The 17247-nt window shown below is 38.4% G+C and overlaps 1 protein-coding gene and 1 long non-coding RNA gene across 5 annotated transcripts; both read left to right on the forward strand.

Moving 5' to 3' along the window:
• The first annotated feature begins 3664 nt into the window (after positions 1–3664).
• Positions 3665–12441, forward strand: LOC143701858 (uncharacterized). Of its 4 annotated transcripts, none has more exons than XR_013190172.1 (14): positions 3665–3750; positions 4178–4297; positions 4442–4568; positions 4816–4959; positions 5751–5791; positions 5973–6035; positions 6172–6262; positions 6357–6394; positions 6484–6580; positions 6807–6911; positions 7060–7116; positions 7205–7259; positions 7337–7481; positions 10697–12441. It is a non-coding gene; the product is annotated as an uncharacterized LOC143701858 (long non-coding RNA). The 4 variants fall into 4 exon arrangements; XR_013190173.1 differs by having other exon boundaries at positions 3692–3750; positions 4178–4344; XR_013190171.1 differs by having other exon boundaries at positions 5751–6035; positions 6108–6262.
• Positions 12439–16847, forward strand: LOC143701857 (uncharacterized). Its single transcript, XM_077195542.1, has 3 exons — positions 12439–13708; positions 13867–13963; positions 14061–16847. Exons 1-3 carry the CDS (start codon positions 13631–13633, stop codon positions 14345–14347), a joined length of 462 nt encoding a protein of 153 aa, XP_077051657.1. The 5' UTR covers positions 12439–13630; the 3' UTR covers positions 14348–16847.
• The last annotated feature ends 400 nt before the right edge of the window (positions 16848–17247 follow it).

Consider the following 17247-nt stretch of genomic DNA (forward strand, 5'->3'; position numbering starts at 1 on the left):
TGCGGGGACAAGCGCATATATCCGTGACTGGTCGAGTGGCAGGCGCATATAATACAGTGGCAGGCGCATATATCTGTGACTGGTCGAGTGGCAGCTCCCCCTGCCACGCAAAGATTTTACCTGAACAAATTAAGACCGCGCGCACACACACAAACAAAGATAGGCTATAGGCTTGTTTGAGATGCGCCTTGCCTCGCCTGAAATGTAGTCGAGAGTAGGCGGCTGCAGCGAGGGGAGGAGTGAAAAAAGCGCCGGCAAGCCGGACAGTTCTCTCTTCTCGCAGTGGATCTGACACCTGCGAGATCAATGATGGATATCGCGGGATTCACGAGATTCAGGCTCGTGCACAGTTCCTAATAAACTAAGTTCTGTTGCTTTTATATGAAAATAAATATAATGAACAAGACACCCAAAGTACTTCCCAGCTAACACAGTTACGTTGTGAAGACGTAACAGGACCGGCCTATATTCCTCGTAGCGACGTACACATAACGTTCCAGCAACGTAACTTTGTGATTCCCATAATCGTCGTGGCGACGTTATAGTGTACGTCGCAAGAACGTGATGAGTACGTCTTAATGACCAAACTGGCATGTTGCGAGGACGTAACATCAAAGGACCATATTAGTCATAGTGACGTGCCAAATAACGTTCCAGCAACGTAACTTTGTGATTCCTGTATTTGTCGTGGCGACGTTATTGTGGTACATCGCAAGAACGTGATGAGTACGTCTCAATGACCTAACTGGTATGTTGTGAGGACGTAACATCAAAGGACCGTTTTAGTCGGAACAACGACCAAAATACCACGTAAAAACAACAACAACAACAAAAAACACTGCATACATTTAATCAGCATTTATTCAGTGTTAACTGTAGCTACTATTGTGTATGCACCGCATGCATCAATGTGTCACACACATGTGTGCCTCAAGAATCAATCAACTAGAAAACATTTATATCATTTAAGGGGAGACACTACAGGTGAATAGGGTATTTTTTTTAACTATCAGATATCACCATGAAACTTTGCCAGTTGATTACCTACATTAAGATGAGAAAAAAATGTATTACAAGTTTTCTGTAATTTAATGTTTAAATATGCAAATGAGGCATTGTCTAATTAAATATGCGCTATTTTGCATATATTTTAAAAAACAAAATCTGAGTATTGGACAAAGCCAGGTTCAAAATTATTTTTTCATTGTGTTTACATATTAGATGGGGAAAAAAATACAGAGGGATTTATGGATATCTACTTTTGTTATCCTGTAAATCAGAATATACTGCCAATAGCCTTAAAAAAATGATTTTTCGACATGTTTTTTGGAATAAAATGTTATATAAATCAGGCTAGGAATAATATATTTACAAATCCCTCTGTAAATGTCTTCATAATATAACTAGGTACAAGACTGGAAAGTTTGGTGTATATAGGTGCTACTGAAGTGGAGATTTCGGACTTGGAGTGAGAGAGAACAGTCATTTTGAGAAAACGGGCTTTAAAGGGTAACTAACACTAAAACAACTTTTTTTAGTTAATTATCTGTAAGAATGGAGCTTCATAAATGCTGTTCATTGATTCGAGTACATTTTTTCACATTTGAGTATAAAGTGTTTTAATTTTCAAATATATGGTGTAAAAACGTCTGAGTGCTGCCCTCTTAAGGTTAAACGGAAAGCTCCTGCAGTAGGGGTACTCTCTGACGTAGAATACTCTCTGACGTCACTCTGTCACGCCCTTGGTGCGAGCTCACCACGCCCTTGGCAGCCCCTGGTATAAAAGCATCTGGTTCCTCAAAACTACTGTAGCGAGTCAGGAGTTGGAATTACAAGTATTGAAAACGATCAGGATAGATACTGTATATATTAGCATCTAGTTAGCATAGCATTTATATAGTTATTTAGATTATTTCGTGTTGCCTAGGTAGTTAATCTCGCCTATCGCTCCAGTGTGCAACCTGCATTTTACGTGGGATTGCTTCCCCAACGCAATGGAGGTGGAAATGGGCTTCTCCACACAGCTCGCGCTGCCAAACGCTGCTCTTCATACCTCTTCCTGCATGAACTCCACCACCGCAGCGGTGTCATGATGTGAGTGAGCATATATTTTTAATCACAATTTATGTTCCTTCTTATTAGGCTAAAGTTAATCCTCTGAGGTCGACAAACGCACCGGCGCGATTTGCTGATTATTTTTTTCACATAGCAGCAAAATATAATGCTGCAGTAATAATATAAACGCAATAGTAATAATAATCCTGGAAAATAATACCTCAAAATGACTGAATATAAGAATAATCGGATGCCGATCGCGATGCGGGAGTCAAGACCGCAGTTTGAGCTGGTGTCCACACTCCACACAGACAATTCACCCTCCTCCACTTCAGGTGAAGGTGAGGGGAAAAAGTTCTCGACTTCAAATGACCGCTCTGTTGCAAAGCTACTTTGCGTCACTCCATTTTAGCTAGTTTGATAGCAGCTGTCACTGCGGGTCTCAGGTGCACGCCCCCCCACTCAGCCCCGCCCTCGGTTCGTCGCCTCTATCTCCGCTGGGCTCTGCCCACTTTTCCAGCATTTTTCAAATATTGCCAGTGGGTGGAGTCAGGCTTTGACCAGGGGTTTAGTTACCTTTAAAGATTTAGCATCAGCCAATGAAATCGCGCATTTAGAGTTAAATCCCCCCTTTTACTTTCACGATTGGTTGCTGATAAAAAGGAAATGACTATATTTGGATCCGGCAGTATTGTACAGGAGAGAGATAGCTTTCTAGCGGTGTGTGTGATGACAGGGTTCAGATCGCGATCGCGGAGCAGAGGGATGATTTATAACGACAACTTTTGATGAATTTATGAGAAATCTACAGACGCAAACAGACAAAGTGTAGTAAAATAAAGCCCTAAATGTGTATTTTGGACTTTTTTTTCACCACAAGTCTGAAAGAAGACATGTTATTGAAGAAAAATATTCCAAAATCTCAAAATTGACCAGTGAAAAAAAACCGATGTTTATCCCTGCCGTGTCTCACCTTAATAATCAGCAGTTAATGACATTTTCCACAGTAAGATAATAAATAATTAACATATAATTTTTAACATATATATATATATATATATATATATATATATATATATTTAAGTTAACAAGTTATTGAGAAGTGAAAATTTGGCATATACATTCATTTTAATTAATTTGATCTTACTTTAAGGGAAAAAAATATGAAAATTTCAACAACAAAAAAAAATCAAAAAGTCTTATTAGTCTTCAAAAAGTAGGAGTGTTTCATCATCTTCATCATTCTGCTGCACACCTTTTCTCTGGTCCTGCTGCTGCAAAATGAAAAGTATTTTAGTTTTATACAATTAATTGCACATCATTTTTTTCATTTGACTTTTACATTTGTTGAAATTAAATGTTAGATTCAGCTGGTCAATATAATTTATTTAAAATATGATGGTTTCATTATATTAATCATGTAAGATAACTATAAATATACTATAAATCCAGTAATTGTATTTACTAAATGCAATGGTTAAAATGCAGGAAACAAATAAATGCAATAGTGAGTTTATTACGATTAGTGGATTACAAAATAGGATATAGGGATTACGTGAGAACCAGTTCTCTTCATGACAGTAGGTGGCGACATGCACCTATTGATGTTGGTTCGCAACCCGCCATTAAACCAAATGAAGAAGGACGTTCGGCAGTTGTTGAACGATATAAGAAAAAACTCCAGCTGCGCTCTATGTGAGTAACCATGAATCATATCTTTCATTTTAATATTTTATTTGTTGTTAGGATTGTCAGATGTCAACTATATGTAAATTATGACGAGGTGAGATGCGCTAATCATGTTAGCTCATAGCACGAGAGATCCAAACTTTTGTTTAACTTACCGTTAAATAGGTTCGACTGAGCGGAATTGGAATAATTAAAATAGAAACCTACCCCAAGCCTAACTGACCTAAACGACAGACTGTGAAATGTTCCACTCACATGTACAGTCAGATGTTCTTTGTTTGTTTAACTTTAAGTAAATCAAACCAGTGACTAAACGGTCAACTTCACATTGTTTCTACTTTTAGTAAAAGAAAAGTACTAAGTGAACTGAACATGCCATCTCCCTTTTTTTAAATTATGTAATTAGAATATAATGATAATAACTATTTTACAGAAAACTGCACCAAAGGAGCTTACATTCTGACACCTTGCTGGTGCATGCTCAATTGTGTCTGCTACAATGTCCTCCACTGTTGCTTGCTGGATTCTAGGATTGGACATCATCACTGCCTCTGTAATATTAAATTCCTTAACTATGCAGCAATGGTTAAAAAAGTACTGGTAATACAGTTTTTTTGTGTCACTAACATATAGGACTTACTTTTTACTTCATAATGTTCAAGTTTTGCAGTGGTCTCTTCCCTTTCTTCCCCTTCAGACTAAAATCCTTCCACACACTGTAGGAGGCCAGTGCCCGCATCACCCGCCGGGTGTTTTCCCCAGGGTTTGGACCTCCAACAAGACTTAAATGGTGTGTCTACAAGATGGAATACATTTTCAAAATGGTAATAACTTTTGTTATTTAACTTAATTCTAACACTTTTTTGGCATTTCACGGATAGTTCACTATTAACATACCACTCTATTCCGAAATGTCTCCTCTTTCGTTTTTTCTTCGAGAGAGAGGAGTTCCTCCATAGTGCCACACACATCTGTGTGTATGTTCTGAAGAAGTATCTTTAAAAAAAAAATGAATAAAAATGATTTTAGAATTACTTTAATTGTTTACTTGTAAACTTATTTCACGCTCAGGTTCATACCTTCATCAGAGCTGCTGAGACACACTGGTCGTTTTTTTCTCTTGGGAACGTCATCAGAGCTCTCTACAGAAGACTGCACAGCTGCTCTTTTGGACCACTTTTTTGCAGTTTCATAGTCACCTGAAGTAAAAATACAGTGAGTATAATTTAGCATTCCTTAACAGAGTTGCACTAACATTTTGTTTGAATGATCCTTTAAAGTAAAATGAAATACCTGTTTTTGCAAACACTCTGACCCTGTGCCTGATCCAATTTTTTTTATCAGGTTGTTCAAGCCTTTAAATTTTTTTGGTCACATTAATTGGTGGCCAGTAACAGTATTGTACCTGCATTAAAATAGTACAATTAAATTATTAAATAAATATTGTAGAAAATGAATTCAAACTATAATATGAAAGCAAGAGTAACTAAAAATCTAACTCAAGTAAAAAGTTAGATGTAAATGTTAATAATCGAGAACTGCACTCAAAACATGCTAAATGGAACTAACATTCATTGGGAGAACAATGTGTTAAATTTGAAAAGAGAAAGATGAGGGAAAAAAAGAGAAGAGTTGTCCTTACAAGGAGGGCATCTAAATAATTTTGTTTAAAAAAAAGAATAAAAAGGCTTTACAAAAAAAGTGCATGAATAATTTTAAAGATGCACTGTTATATTCCATAAAAGAAAGAATTGTCCATTTTGATTTTCATGGTCAATGATTTTCATTCTGCAAGAAAAATTATTATAAATGGAAAAGATGCTGATTATATTTACCAATCGCCTCATATCACATCATATGGCAACCTATTACCTTTGATTATAACTTGTGGTAGCAATGACAGAAAAATCACAGTCCTGTCTTCTGCATTCAACTTTATTGCATGTTTTGTGAGTTCTGATGTTGGAATCCATTTAATAGTGCTGTTTTTTTGGTTGTACGTGTAGGCACCAATCAAAAATGATGTGCATGGGCTGTGGAACAGAGGGTACGGTTTACTGTACATGCGGCAAAGCACTCTTTCTTCCTTGTCTGCCACTTGAAGAATCTCACAGCATTGGCCCCCACTGAGGATGTATCCACAGTATCGGGCCTTTGTAGTACATGTAGCTCATTTTCTGTACATTTGTATTGTTTGGAGTTTTTTTCTGTTTGCTCATCTCTTCCAGTCTCTTAGAAACCTGAATCAGTGGGTGTCTGCCAGAACGCACCATCTTCTTCAGTGACTGCAGGTAGTTTTCAAACATTAAGGCACTACAATTTTCCAGACAACCAAAGTTTTCTGCATCACTTGCTATGTGCAGCATGGTACGGGTGTTGTACACGAGGAACTCCTGTCCATAGAGTGTCCTACCTTTTTCCACAAAGTATTGCAGCAGTTCACTGGCATATTTGGAGTGTTCCTGCACAAGACTTGGACATACTAGGATTGCCATGGCCACACTGAAAGAAAGGAAGTGTAAGTACACGTCATCTGGCAGTATTCCCTTTAACACGATCTTCCCTGTGTATAAACGGAACTGACGAAACTCGGTTGCTTTCCATCTGTCCAGCTCCTCAAGACCCCTAGGCTTTCGCACAAATGCAGATGGTATGCAGTTCCGGAGAGACAGCAGTCTTTCACTAATCTCTTTGGTTTGGCTGGCCGAAACCCTCACAGCTCTGTCTCCTCTGGTCCAGATGAGCAGGAGGAGCCTTTTCATTACACCGAGACAAGCCTGGTGCATGTAATCAATTGGAAAGCACCTCACCATGTCTATGGGGAGGTGAGACACAGGTGTGTTCCCATGGTGATGCTGAAATTGTGTTTGGTTTCTGAATGCTTCATCTGTCCAGAGTATGAGGTCAGCAGTCTCTTGGTATGTGACTCTGTTTAACCACACACCTTTTTGCTCACATCGGTCACAGCCAAAGTACCCGGAATACAGTTTAATATTTTTCACTAATGCTGGAGCATCCCACACAAAGCACCTCAGATTGACATTTATTTTTTTCCCATGAAGGTAATCCCGTCATTCATCAGATGACCCAGGTCCCTTACTGTGTCTTCCAAAAAGCCAAGATCTGTTGGTCGACTTGCACCACATGTCAGAGCCGTGGGGAAAATGGTAACAGGATCTAGCATGACTGCGCAACGGACTGGCCACATATGTGTTTTGGAGCTTTTGCAACGTTCAGGGATAAATCAATACAGTGGAGTTAAACTACTTCATCAAGTGGGTAATTTTCTAATGTTTCTTGTAATTTCTGTTTCAGTGGAAAGTGAACGTATTCCATTCCAGACGATTGCTGTGTGTCAAGTTGTTGTTCAAGGTAGTTGAGGGTAATTCACTGTGTCCATTCCTTTTTATCAATTTAAGAAGGTTGTCAAGTGCATTGTGTTTTATCTGGTTTTCAATAGCCCAAGTGGACAGCTCTTCTGCCAGTGACGTGTCCTTACTGTCGTCGTCTTCAAGGTGAAAGGCCAAGGATTCATTCAAGCTGTTAATTACCTCCCATGTTGTTGCTATTGGCTGTTCTCTTGCATTTTCAGAGTGCAAATGGTGTTCAGTGTCAGATGAATATTCCCCACAATTCTGCTCCATATCAACTGACATTACTACTCCGTCAGCACCTTCTGATTGTTCTTCAACTGGAAGATCAAGTGATTGTACTTCAACGGCTGGATTAGTCTCCAGGTGAGATGGCGATCTGGACAATGCCTGCCTTGTGGTTCTCCAAGCATGCACATATTTCCTGTGCATCTCTCTCTTTTCAGAGCTCATTCTAGGAGAGTAGCATTTATTTAATTTATATTTAATTTGTACACCCCTTTTTTTTTATATACCCAATCTGAGCTTTCAAGTTAGTTAAATTGTCTTATTTTTCTTAAATATTTAGGGATCACTGATTATCAGATTTTATTTTTAAATATTGTATTTTTGTAATGTTTGGTCCTTTTGTGATCTTTCAGCACTAAAACCAAATCCTACTAGAAAGAACATGTCACTGTAAATTTGTAAATATCTTACCTTGTAGTGTTGAAGGCAAATTGAAAGAACTTATGGACAAAAACTGCAACACATCAATGTGAATGGCTTGTTATTTTTAGGCACTTGCAATAGATATTAATTGGTAAAATGTTACTTTGCTAAATATTGAACAATTCACATGAAATTAAACTGCAAATATATAAAAGTTGTCCCATCGCAAAAAAAATGACCAAATATAAATATCCAATGTAAGTTTAAAAATAAAATATACAACATATATTACTGACAACACATTTAGGAGCAGCTAAGTAATATTACTTACCTTGAAATTAAAACTGAGGCGACAGAGGAAGACAATCCAAAATCTAATAAAACAAGTAGTTAAAAAATTTATTTCATTAATCAAACCTGGTAACAGTCCTAAAGTTTCAAAGGTTGTAAAGTTGTAAAGGTTTAAAGATGATTCCAAAAAGATATGTATTTATACAAATTCAGGCTGAATCAATGGTCTGCACAGTCTACACCCAACTGTGACCTTAGTAATAAGTTCATGAAGTGAACCACATCTTTCTACAAACAAAGGTGTATTATTGTGACTTGGCCAAAAAGCTACTTGCACTGGGACGCCTATTGTTTTTATGGTCCGCTTAAATAAATACTTTTCATTGTGTTTGCACAGTATTCAACCATAGACCTCATTTTAAACTCCAGTACAATAGATGCATATAGTCTGCTGTCCCCCAGTAAACCCACAGGTGAACAGGAACTTGGGCCATATCCGCTTATACACACACACACGGCTGGTAACGTAAGATGTATCGCTGGAAGACTGCGGATACAGAAACACTTTAAAAAAGGCAAGACGTTTTATAATTTAAAGGTTTATTATGTATTTAATTATAACTACATCAAATGTTAGCTTGTATTTTATTCAAGAATCAATTATTTCGACAAATTGTGCATCGCTCGCCCAAGAAATGTAACTTGTCTTGCGCACTTCACCTCAGCGTATAACTTTTGCTGTGGACGAAAGGTTAATATATTCATTTATTACATGGCTTGGTTGAATTCTAATGTAGTATGCGGTCTATTATTTCTTGATTAAAGACCGCTGTATAAAGGCCCGTTCACACCAAGCACGATAACTATAAAGATAACGATAAAGATATAATTCTAAAAATCGTTCTCCATATTAAAGAATAGCAGAGTTCACACCAGAACTATAACGATAAAGATATGAGGAACGATATCGTTGGGATCACTTTCAGAACGATTTTTTCCTGCTGTCGAACGATAAAACACTGAAAGCCAATCAGAATCCATTCTAATTTAAAGGTCTCGCGCATTTAAAATGGCAGATGAAATTGCAGAGAAGTTAATCGTCAAGGTACAAAAAAATCCTCCACTGTTTAGACCCCCCTTTTCAAGGACACGTTAAAAAGGATGGATATATGGAAAGCAATCGGTCGTATCCTGGGAATAAATGGTGAGAAGTATTAACGATGAGCTATTATGCAGTCTAGCATAGTTAATTACCTCAGGTAGGCTATTCAGCGCTAGTTTTGACAACATTGCTGAAGTTGCAGTGAAAAGGTGTTGTATACATAAAGGTGTTGTTGACTAGGCGATGTTTTTATCCCATCATTTTATCCCCATCATACATCTTCGTCAGCTAAATTCACAGTTAGATTAGATCGATTAGACTAGACTTGCTAGATTCACTGTTTAGATCATAGACTGTAAAAAATGGTTTAGATGCGCTCGGAACATAGCATGCTGGCTGAGGACATCTGCTGGCAGAGACGTGTAAAGGCAATAAGAACAGAAAAAACATATTCAATGACATTGTTGTAGACAACAATTATAATAAAATAATCTATAACATCAGTCAATATCATTAAAGCTATTGTAGTACGTTTTTATGAATGAAACGGTTGCTGATTCATTCGAAAATATGAATAAGTTACAATTTCTCTTCAAAAGACGACAACTCTCTAATCAGAGTGACGGATTCTCCCAACTCCTCTCGTCTTTAAAGGATATCGTGTACCCAAAAGCGCCTGTTTTTCTTTTGATATTTTTTTGTAACGTAAATCAGCAGCAGGTCATCCATTTTCGCTATTTTGGAACCACAGCGCGGGCGCGCGCGTGCTTAGAATAAAAAGACCGTTATCGGTTGTTATGACCTCATGCTTTTAACTTGATACAGTGGGTTAATGAGCCCACTCATATCCACGGTCATACTCTGGACCTTGTTCTTTCTTACGGGGTCGATATCTCTGATATTATAGTTTCTGATTATATGCTCTCTGATCATAAGCCTATTTTATTTTCCATGTCTCTTCCTAGTCTTCCTCATGCCTCTACTAAAACGACATCTATGTCTAGGGTCTTCTCTCTTCAGTTCAGTGAAAGTTTTAGTCAGTGCTTTTTTAAATCTTGTTCTCATCTACTCCTGGAGTCTCCGTTAGCGGATCTGGATGCGGATGAACACCTGAGTTTGTTAAATAGCGCATGGCTTGATGTACTGAATGAGACTTTTCCTTTAAGGCCTCTTAAGCACAAGGAGAAATCTGAACTGTGGCTTACCGCTGAGACTCGGGTGCTAAGGCAAGCGTGTAGAAAGGCTGAGCGTAAATGGAAGAAGGATAATCTCCACATTTCTTTACAGTTATTTAAAGATAGTTTACTGGCTTATCAGAGAGCTGCCAAATCGGCTAAGGCAACCTATTTTTCAAATTTAATTTTACATAATCACTCTAGACCTAAAGTCCTGTTTTCTGTTATTAATTCTGTTGTTAACCCTCCAGTCAATACTCTGTCTGTTGCCTCTGCTGCTCTTTCTGAAAGCTTCTTGAGGTTTTTTAAGGATAAATTTCTTAATTTAGGACCGGTAACTCATCCTGCCTCTCCATCCACAGTTGTCTATATCGTGGGATGTCTTTGAACCTGTCTCCCTTCTGACACTCAGTGACATCATTGCCAAGCTGAAACCTTCCTTTTCTTCATATGATGTTATTCACCCTAGGTATTTAAAGCAAATTATTGACTCAATTGGGCCAGGTCTAATGTCGTTTTTAAATAAATGTCTTCTAACTGGGGTGGTTTCCTGCTTTTCTGAAAGTGGCAACTGTCATACCTCTTTTAAAGAAGCCTTCACTTGATCTGTCTATTTTAAAAAATTATCACCCTATCTCTGTTTTGCCTTTTATCTCCAAGGTTTTGGAAAAGATTGTGTTTTTTCAACTACAATCCTTCCTTGCTGCAAATACTTTGTTTGATCATTTTCAATCTGGTTTTAAAACTGCCCACAGCACTGAAACAGCCCTTCTGAGAGTGTTAAATGACATTTATTTGGCAACTGATACGGGTAGCTCTGTGGTCCTCGTTCTTTTAAATCTATCATCTGCTTTTGACACTGTTAACCATTCGGTTTTAATTGATAGACTGAAATCTTGGGTGGGTCTTTCTGGTACAGTTCTAAAATGGTTCCAGTCATTTTTATCTGACAGGAAATTTGTGGTTAGGACAGGAGAATTTTTATCTTCTACTGCTCCTCTCCCATGTGGCCTTCCTCAAGGCTCGATTTTGGCCCCCTCTCTATTTTCATTATATATGCTGCCTCTGGGATCTATTTTTAGAAAACATGGAGTGTCGTATCATTTTTAAGCCGATGATACCCAAATCTATTTGCCTTTCAGAAAAAATTATCGATTGGCCATGACTGCTCTTTCCTCTTGTCTAGATGAGGTTAAATCCTGGTTATCTCTAAATTTTTTATCCTTAAATAAGGAGAAAACCGAAGTAATTGTTTTTGGCCCTTCTGAAAATACGAAATCACTTAACATGGATTTGGGGTCACTATCGACTTTTAGGTCCTCGCAGGCACGGAATCTGGGTGTTATCCTGGATGACTCTTTAAAATTTGATAAACAGATTTCTTCAGTAGTTGGGTCCAGTTTTCACCAGCTCAGTCTACTTGCAAAAATTAAACATTTCCTTACTGATAAGACTTTGGAGATGGCAGTGCATGCATTTATTACGTCACGTCTTGACTATTGCAATTCGTTATACTGTGGAATTTCTAAGGCCCAAATTGCCCGTCTCCAGTTAGTTCAAAATGCTGCCTCAAGATTTCTGTTGGTAAAGAAGAAAAGGGATCACGCCACTCCACTTTTAAAGGCCCTTCATTGGTTGCCAGTGCAATTTAGAATACATTTTAAAATTCTTCTATTTGTTTTTAAATCATTGCACTTTCAGTCACCTGGCTACCTATCTGACCTGCTGCATCAGTATATCCCCTCAAGAAGCTTAAGATCTGGAGAACAGAATCTTATTTTAATTCCACATTCGTGACTTAAACGCAGAGGTGACCGTGCCTTTTCGGTAATCGGTCCGCGCCTCTGGAACGACTTACCAGTGGAAATTCGACTGATGACCATTTTTAAGTCTCTTTTAAAAACTCATTTGTTCTCTTTGGCATATTAGGATTGTAGTATTGCCTAATATGGAAACCTTGTTGGACCAGAAACTGTATGCCTTATTGTTGATTGTGCTCATTTAATGTTCTTTTGTTCTTTTTTTTTGTTGTGAAGCACTTTGGTCAGTCTGCGACTGTTTTAAATGTGCTATATAAATAAAGTAAACTTGAAACTTGAAACTTAAATCAATATTTTGTGTCAAATTATTGATTTATTTGTTAGGTAGCTTATGTAATAAGTGGGATAGGAGGTGTTTCTCAATGTCAAGGAAGGATCCTCGGAAGCCGTTATTTCGAGGATGCTACGTCATCGACATCCGTCGAAGGACTGTTCCAATGTCGAGGATCCTCAGTATTTCAACCAAGGACAGAGTCCTTCGTTCGAAAATATCCCATGCACAGGAAAGGATACATATGTGTAGCCTTCGCGCTCTCAAATCACCCACAATCCTATGCGCCAGCTTTGCTATCTTGTTCAAAAAATAAAAAATGTCAGACGTTAGCGGAGTCGGAGCAATAGGCCTTTATCACAGTGCTCGTGTCGTCACTTCCAATGGCGGATAGTAGCGTAAAGCGACTTCCGGTTTAGTCTGTAGCAATGGCGGCGCGAAGGTTTTCAATATCACTACGGGATCTTCCCCATATCACCGACGTTTACGCAATTGTGGAAAATCATTCACAAACGAAAATATCCAAACTTGAGAAGGGATATAAATTCTTCTACGAACACTACATCTTCAATTATGAAGGTAAGTTTAATTTGAACGTTTGTTTATTCTCTCGAAGTAGCTAACATGCTACCTAACTTAGCTGGCTAAACCATTAAGTTTTTGTCTTTTATTAAATCCGTAACGTATTAAACTTACAAATACGAAATGATAAAACAATTAAAAAATGATTTTTATTTTGATTTGTTATGGTGTTGTGATTATAATGCTGTTTTTGTGCAATAGTATCTGATGTTGTAGATAGTGAGGTGATTATCAGGGCACAGTGTTACCGGTCCATGAAGAAAAACGAAGTGCCACACTCTCTTCAGGTTACCTGTTCAGGATGAACTATAGTTAGGTCCAGTTCGAGGACACAAATTTGTTTGTGTTTATAGTTGCTACGGTTGTAGCGTGTTAGACTGCGGTTGCAGTTTGTTTGAAAAGGTGTTCAAATGAAAAATGTTAGACTGCTGTTGCAGTTAATTTATGTTAATGTTTCATTTGTATTCTAATTTTAAACACTATATAATGTTTTATTTATTTAGATTTAATTTAAAGTCGACGAGAATCCTCCTGTCATCAGTGCTTTCTGCTGTTCCTGTGTGGCTGGGAAAGAGCTATGCAACCATTTGGTTGGCTTGCTGTTTCAGAGCGCACACTACAGGATGATGAAACTTAAGACGGTACCACCCACTATACCCAGCACAAGCACTCTACAGACTTGGCACAGGCCCAGGACTCGGGTATAGTAAACAGCTATTAACTATTTAATGCATGAATTATGACAACCTCATACAGTATTTTTGTCCTATGTGTTTTCAATGCTCCAAGGACATGAAGAAAACAGTTTTGACTTTCTGACAGCAGAAACATAATTTACATAATTTTTTACTTTTTACAGGGAATCCATCCTGAAGCAGTGGATCGATTACTTGTGAGGAAGCCAAAAACCTCTAGCAGAAGTGGTATTAAGTCCACTCTTTACAGGGCCTACACAGGTGATTACATTTATATTATTTTATGTCTAGCAAAAAGATGTACAAATTAAAGTGCTTTGAAAAGTATTTCACTTTTTTTTTTTTGCTTTGTTTTTAGGTCCTATTCCCAATAATTTGGTGCTATCTTCTATGGAGTCTTTAAAAAGTGTCAGGCCTCAGCCACTTATCTGCAAGGTTCTGCATGGCTTGTCAGAGATGAATCTTGTGGAGTCTAAGTTTGGCCTGGTACCCAAAGGTTCTTTGCTGTCCTATCAGTGCCCTGCACAGTCATCAAGGGATGCTGTCAAACATGCAGAAGCCCCTCCTTTCCCTAAGCTTCCTCTGGATGGGTACAAATTTGAAGATTTCAATTTGCCCTGGATTTCCATGATATGTTGTTCTTAGAAAGCTTGGCAGTCACTCAAGAATTAAGCACAATAATTGAAAAAGACACACAGGATCAGTCACAGTCTGCTCTATGGAACCAAATGCGTACACCACGCATTACATCGAGTAGATTCCGTGAGGTGTGTCATGTCAGAGGAGAGTCGACCAGCCAGGCACTAGCTGCCCGAATCATCAAAGGGGTTCGTCAGACTACTGCAATAAAGCGTGGACTGGATCTTGAGCCTGAAGTTCTATTTCAGTACTCTGGTATGATGAATGTGAATGTTTTACAGTGTGGGTTTGTTGTACATCCTGATGCGCCAAACCTTGGCACAAGCCCTGATGGCAGAGTCTATGACCCTACTGAGAACCCTCCCTTTGGACTTTGTCGTGGAAATAATTCTATTCGAAAAGTTAGGAGGAAGGAGACGAGTCGAAACCTTTGAAAAGTCAAAGTATCAAACGTTTTATTTCTTGCAAAAAAGGCAGTTCACACACAGACAGAGTCTGACATGAGAAGGGCGAAGGGCTGATCCCTTTCACCAGGTTATATACCCTAACACATCCTGAGTAGGCTGCATCTGTTTCAGAAGATTGCCTTGGTTACCTTAAAAGGAAACGTGTTTGTTCAAGATATCTTGTTGGACATAAATTTGTCTTGACAGAACAATGACATCTTCGTCAAGATTTCCTGTTGTTAGCTTCAAATTCACACCTCTTGCATATCTTTGGTTTTCACACCTTTTACAATATCTCTGGTTTGATCAAAAACTGCACACACATACATTTCACACTTGAAGCGAACAATAGGTCACTTGGAGTACACATAGTTCCTTTGCTACTTGGGTTTTTGTCACACATACATGTTGTCCCAGAAAGCTTATCTTAACTTATGCATTTCTAACAGCTTGGTTATATCATTAATAATGTCCTTTAGCTTATATGAACATCTTCCTTTAAATGCTTATGAGTACATAAATCCTCAATGTTAATAAAAGTTGCACACATCTAAAAGATAAAAGAACACATCTAAAAGTAGAAAACACATCTAAATGTAAAATTTCCATTACAATCCACCCCATGTTCATTCAAAGAACATACATACAATTTGACATTTACTTCTCCATAATCATAGTAATTTACAACAGGTAAATTTTTCCCATGGTTACTTCATTTCTTAGTCAAACTCATGTTCGCTCTCGTTCTCATATACCTCAGCTTCAGGCACCGTAACCTCAACTTCATCTTCTGGTGCCCTACGTATCATCGTTACATATTCCCCTGCAGTCATTCTAACCATAGTGGTAGACACTGCTTTAGCAGTGATTGTAGAAATACAATTCATGAAACATGGAATCATCAGAAGCAAAATCAAAACTAAACATGCTATTGGCATAATTGTACTTATCAGCCATTTCGTCCACCCCTGCAAGCTCAAAAACCACCTATCCAGTGAAGATGACATGTCTCCAGGAGTGGCTACGGCCATTTTCATGTGCTCTATTAGGTTGGTTACGTTTTCATAGACATCAGGCAGATTAAAACAGCACGAGGTTCCTAGCATTTTGCACACGCCCCCTCGTTCCGCTGTGATCATGTCCAAGACGAGTCTATGCTGTATTACGACTTCCCTAATTCCTCTAAGTTCCGTGTTCAGTTGTTCTAACGCCTCTTCAGTCTCGTTTGCTAAGCGTAATACCTGCCAGGCCAAGCCATTTATTTTTAGCAAGCTAGCAGCAGTGCCTCCCCCCACAAGGAAGGACCAACCGGTCATAGCAATTCTGCACGTCCAAGGATCACAAAGTTTGGTACCTTGAAACATAATAGGCATTTTTTCATCCGCTAAACTTCTTTTCGATCTCATAGAAGATTGCTTATAGTTTCCATTTTCATTATTGACATAAACTTCCGTCCCTACATCTAAAAGTCCTGGATAACAGCACCCAATCCATTTCTTGGGAAGGGAGTGGAAAGCGGTTTGACCGCAGACCCATACTGTTCCAGCCACTGTCTCTCCTAGATCATCGTTGTCACCTGGACATGTGATAAATGTACCATCCGATGTTATACATCTGTCATTACTCATTATTATCGTTGTTTTACAGTGTGATGTACCAATCATTATTGTACCCCGTTGGGCCTCTAATTTACATAGACACACGTCGCCCAATTGTGGTTTTACTGCCCAAACATTTTCATAGCCTCTAGTACTGTGTTCTGATTGGTTTTGACACGCAACCTTCTGTGGCGATATTGATTTGATCTCTCCAGGGTTTTTTGCATTCAGTAATCTCCACATCGCACACGGTATCAATCCTATTAATTCTCCTAAATTTGCCGATCGTAATGGATGAACCCTCCAGGTTCTATCCATTTGCAGACACCACCAACATGATTGGTTGATGGCCAAAGCTTGTCGTTGAAGTAAACTTAACATGCATGCTTTGTTGCCCCCACATTGAATTCTGCTTTGTATTATAGTTACGTCTTCATGATGCAAATTAAACTGTTTTTCTAATTCAGCGTCCTCTTCTTCAGGTATGCTAGTATGAGTTATTAGTTCAGACAGACTATGAGTTTTCGGTGGCGGATCTACCATTTGAATTTCAATTGGAACATAAGTGTCAGTACCTGTGGTCCACCAAGCACAGAAAAATTTTCCTCCCCACTGAGTCGCGCCATCAGTTCCTGTTGACAAAATAACTTTCAGTTTGGTTTTAAAATTTTCAGTGATCTCTTCGAACTTTATAAGACCTGACATCACTCGTTCACTATAACCATTACTTGAGGTATACCCCGCTTTGCTCAAGAGACCCTCTCTGATAGCTTCCTTATTACCTCCATACACATCTTGCCATGCACATGGATCCTTACAAAAATACATGGCTTTACCCCATTTGTGTAATCGCTCTGGATTA

This window comes from Siphateles boraxobius, unplaced genomic scaffold (genome assembly GCF_051911475.1).
Source record: "Siphateles boraxobius isolate OS27281-9 unplaced genomic scaffold, OSU_SipBor_1 33, whole genome shotgun sequence".
Lineage (NCBI taxonomy): Eukaryota > Metazoa > Chordata > Actinopteri > Cypriniformes > Leuciscidae > Siphateles > Siphateles boraxobius.